The sequence below is a fragment of the Phaethon lepturus genome, unplaced genomic scaffold (assembly GCF_000687285.1).
Source record: "Phaethon lepturus isolate BGI_N335 unplaced genomic scaffold, ASM68728v1 scaffold3379, whole genome shotgun sequence".
Classification (NCBI taxonomy): Eukaryota; Metazoa; Chordata; class Aves; order Phaethontiformes; family Phaethontidae; genus Phaethon; species Phaethon lepturus.
In genome coordinates, this window is record NW_010561086.1 from 93,062 (window position 1) to 103,933 (window position 10,872).

The window sequence follows — 10,872 nt, forward strand, 5'->3', positions numbered from 1 at the left end:
TACTCATGTTTAAATACAAATCATTGATCACTATAGCAACCCCTTTATCACATGAGGCACATTCTAGCTCTAAGATAAAAAAGCACTTCTGAACAGAAACGCACACACCCACTCATCAAAAGGTAAGGTGGGCATCCATGTTTTTCATCTTGTTTTATCAAGATGATTTTTGTTTTAAAAGTAGGTAAAAGATTGTGTGTGAATTGGTCTGCATATATTTTGATTGTTTATTTTGAGTTTTTATTCTGACTGTTATTAGTATCCAGACTGAACAGAAGGAACAGAAGCTTTTCTTGAGAGATTTAAAAAGGGAATAAAGAATCAATATGTATTTAATCAGACTTTTTCTCAATTATCTTTGCTTTAGCTGTAGGAAAAGTATTGAATTATAGGGTAGCATTTAGAAATAGAATTTCCATTCTGCGAGAAATTCTGACATGGTGATTTCCCCTCTCATCAAATTGAACACAGTGCTTAATTTTTTTAATTTCCAATAGAACTAAAAGTTCCAAAAAGTTAGGAGGTTTGACTGAATTGTTTGATTTTGGTAGTGTAAAAAAATCAATTTGGAAAAAATTCCAGTGTATGTTCAAAATAATAAGTTGTTTTTTTCAACAAAATGAAATTTATAAAGTTTATTAATGCCTCAGAATTGACATGAATGAAATTTTAAATACCCCTTTGTTTTAGTTTTTCCCTGTGTAGAATTTTTGCCAAATTAACAGTCTCCTGCAAAACATTTAAGTATTGATGAAACTTGTTGTCGGAAATGTTTCAACAAGTGCTGTTGCTTATTAGATTGTATGGGGAACGTTGCACAAGATCAGACAATTAACTAGCACTGGCCTTTCAAGAAAAAATGGGATCCTTATTTCGCGGAGCAACTGCCTCCACTGTTGCAGCACAAGTGAGGAGAACAATGTTTTTAAGATAGAATTGGGATCACAGAGGCAGTTGAACTCCAACAGAGGTTTTATTTCTTCCTTCTTTTTGCAGGAACACGATGAAGTCAACAGTGTACCAGCTCATCATGGTGCTCGTGAGCCCATCTGTAAATGTGGTGATCTAGACGTCATCTTCAACTATAAAGCCTCAAGTCAAAAGCTAGTAGTTACTGTCTTGGAGGCTAGGGATATCCCAGACAAAGACCGCAGTGGTGTGAACACCTGGCAAGTGCACACAGTCCTGATGCCTAGCAAGAAACAGAGGGGTAAGACAAGTGTTCAGAGAGGACCCATCCCCACGTTCAAGGATAAAATTACCTTCAGTAAGCTGGAGCCAGAGGACTTAAGCAGCCACGCTATTCGTTTCCGCCTCTATGCGGTGCACAAGATGATTGGAGAGAAGATGATGGGAGAGCAGTTGTTCTACCTGAGCAATGTCAGCCAGGAAGGGGAAGCGAAGGTGACATTGGTCTTGGAGCCAAGGAGTAATTTGAGTGTAAGTTTGATGAAAGAAATACGGAGTCCATGAAATTGTTCACCTGGTGAATGGGGACCGTCTGTACCTTCTGTCTTTCATTCAGGGCTGTTGGGTTGCAACAGGTGGATCTGTCCTGCTGTCACTTAAAATGTTACCAGTAAGGGGAAACACAAGGCATGTCCTCCCTACACAAAGTGTGCCTTATTAACAATGGCTCAGCTAGCAAGCTTACACAAAATCGTGTAGATGTACTACATCTACACAAGTCATCAAGTGCTGTGCCGTGCAGAAATAGTAGGTTGGTCCTGGAACCACCAAGGCTAATTATGTCTTAATTTCAGCAAGGACAGTGGTTCCTGTGCACCGTTATGTTGGTGGACCTGTACTACTGCCAGTGCAAGAGCTACCTCATTTGGCACTAGCTACTAGCTTGCGGAGCTCTGCGTTGTGCAGTTTCCATGTTGCCAGAAATGCTTAGTAATGTTCCTTTTCATGACAGATGGAAGTGGAGAGGTGGGTCATGTGAGGAGGAACTGGCTGTGATGCTTCATAGTCTTCCATGCACATCACAGTTTTATCCAGCTCTGGCTATGCCAATCAATTTGTGCAGATGAGCGCTGTCATGATTCATTGTCTGCAAAAAGCTCAGTGAGAGGTTGTGCACACAAAATGAATAAAATATCGTATGCTGGGTGAAGAGGTGATAGAGAGAGCATCATGGTAGCAAGGAAAGAAAGTAAGAAAATACACAGTACCTGACAAAAAAACCCCCAAACTGCAAAATGCATACCATCCAAAAGTCATTGTCAAGGAGATTTACTGTGCATTTAATGTACAAGGATGTATGCTTATCTCAGAGGCTTTGATTTACACTCGTGATAACACATTATGCAGGGTTCCTCATCTTTAAAGAGAAAGTTCAGAGATGTGTTTATGTAAAATTGATGCTCTGATTCTTCTGGTGCCCCATAATAATTCATTCTTAGTCATTGTCAATTCTTAAGAAAGATCTTACTAAACAAGGCTACAAGATATAAATTAAGGGAGGGTGGTGGTGAACGTCCTGATGAGACTTTCAGTGCTCTTTCCCTGCAGAGTGCAGACTCTCAGCTTAGTCTGTCAGCAATCTCTCACAGTGATAGCGCTTCTTCAACACAGTCCTTGTCGCATGGAGGGGTGCCAGAGCTGCTCGTGGGATTGTCGTACAATGCCACTACGGGGCGGCTGTCAGTGGAGATGATCAAAGGCAGTCATTTCCGAAACCTCGCAATTAATAGGCCACCTGGTAAGTACTTTCACTGCTATTAAATAACACCATTGAGTCAAAATTTGCTTTTTATTTTCTTCCTAAAGATATTCAATTATGTCATTTCTGATCTGAGTTTCCTTGCAGAGTATCTGATTGAAAATTAAAAGCATTATTTCAAATACATGTGCTGGTAAATTTTACAGTGTAATTGAAGGCAATCATATGCAGACACAGCCGATGGGACAGTAATACCTGAATGTCTCTTTTATTGCATACACCTTTACAACATCTGATTATGGCAAAAGTGCTATTATAGCCAAAGCAGAGAGTAGATCCATAAAAAGAAAAAAGCGCTTTTCAAGTGATTATGTTACCATGTGACCTACAGAGGCGCTGCCTAGTGCCATTAAGTGCTTCCCAGGGCTGTACTTTGTTTAGTCCCCTTGCTGTGCTGCTGAGCGCTTGGTGACCTGGTGTTGGGCCCTTTGGGGATCCTGCTGCTGCAAATTCTCCGCTGCCACACAAGAAAGTCTTCTGCAGAAAGGAGATTTAAAAGTTGTTCTTCTGGGCCACAACAGTTGAGTTCCTTTCCTCCAATACCTATAGGAAAAAATGGAAATGGCCTTACAGTAGGCTTAGTTAGCGCTTGAGCTGTAGTTAGTCCTTGAGAAGGAGAGTGGATGGACGATGCTAATGTCCGTGATACAGATGGGGTCATGCAGCCATAGCGCACGGTGTTACCTGCTTTGCTGCTGGTGTGTCTCATTCAGGGGTTGAAAGGCAGCGCTGTATTCATCTTGTGTTTTCCTTGTGCCTCCTGTCTGAAACCAGCAGCTACTGGCAATGCGAAGTAATATTTTTTTTGTTTGATTGTGTGTTTGCTTTTTGTGATGTGTTTGCCTGCCTGTCAAAGGTAACAACCTTTGACAGTTCCTTGCATTCACTGGATTTGACATAGTATCTCCAGCTTGCAAAATGCTAAGATTGCTTTTGCAAGATGCTGTGCTCTTTGGCCCAGAGCTAGCAAAATATGTGTGGAATATTTCAGTACGTGGACACGAAACCTTAAGTTTCCACTAAACTATACTTCAGTATATTACAGAAATAATCTGTGGCATCGGTCTGTCCCTCAAGAATTAAGGACAAGTCTATGCAACAGTAAAACACATGACCTCAGTCTGTGTAGCCCTGGCTAGTCTTGTGTTAGCTGTGGCAACACAGGTCTCCATGTGTGTTACTAAAAGACATGTTCTTGTTTGCATGTACATGTTTTATTAAAAGGTTTCAAGTTGAGAGCTTTTTAGTAATTTAAACCAAAGGTTCACTAAGTCAAGAGTCTTACCAACATGCTCTGGCAAGCATGTGTTTATATATGCTGCCGTGTAGATACATCCTAAAGTTTTATTCTCAGGAATTAAATTAAAGCAGCCCCAATACAGGTCCAAGTTTATTCACTGCATTTTTTTCTGGTATGTTTTCATGTATCTGCCTCTGGTATTGGAGTTTGTCTGTTAGCTGCCTGAAGGGGAGGATTATGCAGCACTTCTGGTCTGAAATCAGGCCCTGCACAAGTTGTCTTTTATCTGGCTGGCTCAGGCGTCTGTAATGCCCTACTCTTTTCCCGTAAATGAAATGTCTTCACTGCACAGATCTCAAATAATTGCCTTCCAGCTTACTGCCTGCAATACCATGAACAAATTACTGAAATTCTTTGGCGTTCTTCTAACGAACATCTTTCTGGGTGCGTGTTGTGTAGCTCCGCATGTCGCAGTAAGCTGAGCAACCCTGTAACTCGTCGTCTGTGAGCGCTGGGGAGTTGTGTTTGTCCTGGGCCTCCGGTGCGATGGGGTTTGGCAGGTCAGCCGTGTGTGTGCAGGTTATCTTTCAGCATGGGAAAGTTTGGCTGCCCTGACTAGACACCCCGTTCAGCTTTTTGGCTGGTGGGCGCACGGGAGTGCAGTCGCTTGGTTGGCAGCGTCTTTAAACCTGAGAAGCATTTTGTGTTTGTTGATGAGATGAGAACAGGAGCGGGATATGGGAGAAGGAGGTGTTCCTTGCGGGACGTGTAATTTTAAATACTGCCTGAATTTTCCATTTTTGTGTTTGTAGGGCTTCAGCTAAGCCTAGTTTAATTGGTTTGATAAGCTGGCCAAAGTCTTCTGTCAGCCACCCAAACTAACAGTCCTGACATTGTTTCAGAACATTTCTTCCATAGCTGTTAAGGCTATCTTGAGTTGTTTCTTCGCACCCTTTCTGTATCCAGATCAGCTTTACCATTGTCAGACTAGTATCTCTCAGTGCTAAACCAGTTTTTAGGTGAAACATGGAAATTCATAAATGATTACGGGCAAATTCTGAACCTATCACAATCTGCTGCTTTAATTCCAAGTCACATTGTTGCTTCTGCATCCTACGTTGTTCTTCTGCGCCTGTGAACTTCCCAGTAGTGTGGTGAGAAAAGGAAAACCTGGCGAAGCAGAAATTGAAAGAAGTTAAAAAGAAGGAAGAAAAGCAGCGCTTGTCTCAGATGCTGCAGCAGCATTTCACTGGTAACCCCTGCGGGCGCTGCAGAGGAGTGCTGCGAGGTCCGATCGCTACTGTCTGAAACGTGCTGGTGTTCGAATGAGGTGCTCGATATGTACTTCACTAGGTGGAAACTAAAACTGCTTTCTCTCTTTCTGGAGGGTGAGCAAATAGCCCTTGTGTTTTCTCAGATACGTCCCCTCTGCAGTTCTGTTGTTTGAGGCTCAGAGGGAGTGATTTATTTCTTTAAAGTATCATGGGGATTTCAGATATTATACTGCTTCAGGACACTCACGTACCAAGCCAAAACTGCTGTTCAGGGCAGCCATTTATAGTAAGACCGAGAGAAGTCAATGGGCAGAATCCATCTCCATTCCCAGCCCTGCATGCACAGAGCCTATACAGTATCCATATGTGGTCCTGTCGCAGCCCAGTGACTTTAGTACTGTGGGCTGCTGACAGCCCCAGCTATGGGGAATGACAGGATCGTCTTGCACGACAGCAGATTCTCCAGCTGTGCCTTTTGCCCACCTTGACCCTCTTCTCTGCCACCTGCGGTCATGCACAGGTGAGCTCAGCATCTCCTGCAGCATGTGTGCTCCCTCCTCTGCATCCCTGCACAGAGATTTCACTGTGTGCAGAGTAGGCATTGGGCTGGGGCACTGGGGATTTTAGGTGTTAAAGACTGCAGAGGCTAAACCAGGTGGTTTTCTGGAGAAGGAAAGGAAGATTGTGCATTTCTCAGTTTTTCCTGGGCATATCTTCTCCTTCACTTAAACCTTTAAACTGGGTCAGGTAAATATCAGTCATGGATGCTTACATGCATAGTAACTGGGTTAGAAAACAGCTGGACAGCTTACAGAGACTTAAATCTTGCAGGCAGTGTCTTCTCCTCAGGTCACATATGTGAGATTTAAGGGTAGTTTGGTCAAGGATAAGTGTCCAGGTATTGTTCTGGGGAACATGCTGAGTTATAGGCCTGAGTCTGATCACGCAAATAGATCCATTATTGCTCAGAGCACTTAAGAGCACTCAAGAGTATGGCTGCAGCATCGGACCGTAAATTATCGGTGTGTGCCAAAAAGCCTCATGCAGAAAAGCATCTACAGTTTTGTTAGATGTGGACACCCTCAGTATTTTAGTGCTAATGGCTTGTGTGCTGTGCACCTCATTCTCTTTGGTTCTTGTAAAAACAATTAACCTGTGTTAATGTGCAATTAACCCATTGTATGGGTTCATATTTTGGTCTGTGGTATTGTATCTTCTTAGAACAAAACCCAGTGCGTTCATTTAAAGGATGTTTATTATAAAAAAAGTAACAAGAGAAGCCTACACCACTGGCAGACACGTCTTTAAAAATTTATAACCAGTTACATACTATGTGCATGCTAGTAGTACCTTGGGATTGTAGTTGATGGACCAGGAATCGTTTGTGCTAGTCAGTGTATAACCACACAACAGAGAGATGGTCTCTGCCCACATGACGTTTAACCTTCATCAGCTGCTCTGCTGGATGCAGCTCTCTCTCCTCTAATCCACCCTTCGTTCTTCCCCCTTTCCACATTTCTTTTGGGGTTTACATCTGTGTGTAATGCAATTTGAGAAGGACTATTGTAAAGATATTCCCTTGCCTAAGAAAAGTCCTCCAAGCTTTTCAGCAGCTGCAGAATTAATCACACATAATAATTACATCCGTACATGATCATTATTATACCAGCAGCATATTAACCCCATTAAACAAATACAATAGCAATAATGCTGGAAAAGACAGGAGGGAAAGAACAAGCTATCAGGATTTCTACTGGGAACTGGAGAAATTCTTGGAGTAAAGACTTGTCTGAAAATAAACATCTACCTGAGCCACAGATAACAATGCTGAGAAGTACAGAGGATGCTCCCATAGAAAAAATTAGGATCCTTTCATGGTATTTGTTGCTCTGGTATCAGAGTGTTTGAAAGCCATCAGTGGATTTTATTTTATCAACTTGTTTGTGAAGGAAGGGAAGTTATTATCCCCATTTCATTCCTGGAGAACTAAGGCACAGGTTAATTTCTTTAATTTCTCCCAATTGGACCAGGTAGCTGAATAAAAAAAATTAACTTTTAACCTGCACATCTCTTTCAAGGACTTGGGACAGGGAACTTGCTTGAGCTCCTAAAGCTCTGTAATTCATGCTTCCATCACCTCAGTAGTAGAAGGAGATCTGTACCAGGCGAGCTGGGGCGGGTTCAGTCCTTCAGAGAGCTTGGTTAACAGAGCAGTAGAGGTGCTGGGCAGCTGCTTGCTGCCGAGTACTTGCCAGCTGGTCACAGTAAGCTTCTATAGGACCACATCTCCTTCTGCATCTTTTTGTTGCCCATCCTTGAATATAGCTTGAATAAGCTTACAGTAAGATCAGCTGAGAAAGTTTTGTTCAGGGTAGTAGAGACCAGCTGCGAGGAGCCCCAGAAGGATGTCTAGTAATGAGCAGCTGGGCAGTGAGGTGGAAGATGAAGTGTGGATGAATGTAAGGTATTGTATGGGGGCAGGGGTGGAATTCAGACTTAAACTGGATGGACTCAGAGCCACTTGGGATTGAAATATTAGGCTTATAGTAAATAGCTTCAGGAAAATGTCCGTTCATGGATCAGCAGCAGTAGTGAAAAAAAAAACAAATTAAAGGTTAGAAATATACAGAGGAAAAAATGAAAAATTTATATTTGACTCTAAATATACAGTCATTGGTGTAATGAATACCATGTGCAGTTCTGGCTCCCTCCATTCAAATAGAATATGGCAGAACTGGAAGGATGTGGTGTGGAGTGTCGGAGACAGGGTTGTGGGAACAGCTTCCAGCGAGCTGCAGCTGAATAGACTGCACCTCCTACAATGCTATGACAAGGGGAGGCAGGGGAAGATTTCCCAGAGGCCTATGAAATCGTAAATGTTATTGAGAAAGTGAATTGGCAACAGTTATTTGTTGTCTCTTGTGATACAAACCCAGAAGATCATAAAATGAAGCAAGGAGGTACTGGGTCCTGAAGAGGAAACAGCTCTTCAGTTACGCTCTTGAGTTTCTCACTGCAGAACATCATGGATGCTGCAAGTCTGCTTGAGTATGGTGCAGCACAGAACAAGTTCACAGAGAAAAATCCACTGACAACCATTAAATATGAAGACACTGCCTCTGAGGAAGTTCTTGAGCAACAAATTGCTGGAGACTGGGGGAGGATTTGGGAGAGAATCAGTCTATGCTGTATTTTCCATATTTTTGTAGACTTACTAAGGCACGTGGTACTGGGTACTGTGGAGTGGATGGACTGGCTTGCTACAGCTCTTCCCACCACATGTGAGACCTGGGACTAATTAGGCTCAGAAAAGCAAGTCACAGAACAATGGACTTTAAGGAGTGAATGTGAGACTCTTGTGAGGGATGTTTCATGATCCGGCTGGTCACAAGCGGTGTTGCCCAGGGCTCAGTATTGGGGTCAGTTTTGTTCAATATCTTTATCAATGATCCAGACGAGGGGATCAAGTGCATCTTTGGTAAGTTTGCAGACAGCACCAAGTTGGGCAGGAATGTTGATCTGCTGGAGGGTAGAAAGGGTCTACAGAGGGATCTGGACAGGCTGGCCCGATGGGCTGAGGCCAACTGTATGAGGTTCAACAAGGCCAAGTGCCGGGTCCTGCGCTTGGTCGCAGCAACCCCATGCAACGCTACAGGCTTGGGGAAGAGTGGCTAGAAAGCCACCTGGCAGAAAAGGGCCTGGGGGTGTTGGTTGATATCTGGCTGAATATGAGCCAGCGGTGTGCCCAGGTGGCCAAGAAGGCTACCACAGGCCTAGCATCCTGGCTTGTGTCAGAAGTAGTGTGGCCAGCAGGAGTAGGGAAGTGATAGTGCCCCTGTACTCGGCTCTGGTGAGGCTGCACCTTGAATCCTGTGTTCAGTTTTGGGCCCCTCACTACAAGAAGGACGTTGAGGTGCTGGAGCGTGTCCAGAGAAGGGCAACGAAGCTGGTGAGGGGTCTGGAGCACAAGTCTTACGAAGAGCAGCTGAGAGAATGGGGGTCGTGTAATCTAGAGAAGAGGAGGCTGAGGGGAGACCTCATTGCTCTCTACAACTACCTGAAAGGGGGTTGTGGCGAGGTGGGAGTCCGTCTCTTCTCCCAAGTAACAAGTGATAGGAAGAGAGAAAATGGCCTCACGTTGTGCCAGTGGAGGTTTAGACTGGATATTAGGAAAATTTCTTCAACGCAAGGGTTGTCAAGCATTGGAACAGGCTGCCCAGGGAGGTGGTTGAGTCACCATCCCTGGAGGTGAAAGGTAATCTACAGGTAAAAGACCTGTAGATTTGGCACTTAGGGACGTGGTTTAGTGGTAGAGTTGGCAGTGTTAGGTGAATGGTTGGACTTGATGATCTTAAAGGTCTTTTCCAACCTAAATGATTCTGTGATCCTATAATTAGACGTACAGTGATAGTGTGCAGTTATCCAGTAATGTTTTCAATAGTTTTATATTTCTTAGAGGTCTATGAAAAGTATAATCCATGTTACATTTCCTGGGTATAAAAATGAATGTATTTCTGAATCGAAGGAGTGCATTTGAAGTGGAATGTATCGTGATGCTTCTTCCACTGTGAACAAGAAAAAAAAAAGTGTTATTTTCCCTCTCCAAAAACAAGTAGAAGACAGAGCCATTGCTTCCAGGGTAGAAATTCCAAATGTCAGCCGGAGCCGAATGTTTAGTGCAAATCTGCAGTGACGCTACAGAGCAGTGTTTGCAGGAGATCTGATGACAGGCTGTATAATAAAGCCATGCCCGTGGACACCACTGCTGGAGGTGAGAAAAGCCAGGTTTAAGCATCCTTACATCATGCTGCTGCCGTTGCTGTTGGTGAGGGCTGTGCATTTGTGCTTTCTGGTGCGCTCTGGCTTAAAGTTCCCACCCCCTCTCTGGGGCAGCAGCAATGCATAAAGCCCAATGTATGTTGTGGGAAGTGTTGAAATGCCCTTTTTAGAGGCTAGTCACCTTGTGCATCTGGAGAGACTGTGTTACGCTTTACGTGTGTAAGCCCAGGCTAAAGCTGCACCTCCTCAGGGCTGGAGAGAGCAGGGAAGTGGTAAGCTGGCTCCGCAGCCCAACACGTGTCCCAGGTGAGGGCTGGTGTTGCGGCGGCAGCAGAGGAGGATCACCAAGGGGCTGAGCTCAGAGGGTCTCTGGAAGCAGCTTCCTTCCCAGAGAGGGGACCAGGGCATTGCTTCCAGGGAGCCCTCATCTCCTGCCGCCCTGCAGCCCAGCCCCTCGCACAAAACAAGTCAGGGGTGCTGGCAGCTCCCTCCCCTCAGCCCGGGTAGTGCTTCCAGGGAGCAGCGCACCCCTTGCTGCTGCACCTTGAAGGTGCTGATGGTCTGTTCTCTGACTCGCATGCCGAGAAGGCTGCCAGATCCCAACCTCTCCCTTGCGTGATCGCTGCCGGCCGCGGGATGGGGGGACCTGAGCAGCAGAGACTCGGCGGAATAGGGGAAGGAAAATCGGCTCCTCAGTGGCGTAGTAGGCAGCGCTCAGCCCATGTGATTTACAGAGTAGGCCACAGGCTGCCTCTGTCCTAAGCCAGGCTTTCATGACGTGGGTTTGGCAACAAAAGCTTGGGTCTAATTCTCCTCCCTGCTCTTTTCCCAATCCATCTGCAGTGAGCCAG

At 44.6% G+C, this 10,872-nt stretch overlaps 1 protein-coding gene across 1 annotated transcript in view; it reads left to right on the forward strand.

Annotated features, from left to right (window-relative positions):
• The window catches only part of SYT16 (synaptotagmin XVI), a 40,933-nt gene that overhangs the window by 24,786 nt on the left and 5,275 nt on the right, over positions 1 to 10,872 (forward strand). Inside the window, exons 3-4 of the mRNA XM_010293860.1 lie at positions 997 to 1,440; positions 2,518 to 2,707. Coding sequence (XP_010292162.1) covers positions 997 to 1,440; positions 2,518 to 2,707 — 634 coding nt within the window. The remainder of the gene's footprint in view (positions 1 to 996; positions 1,441 to 2,517; positions 2,708 to 10,872) is intronic.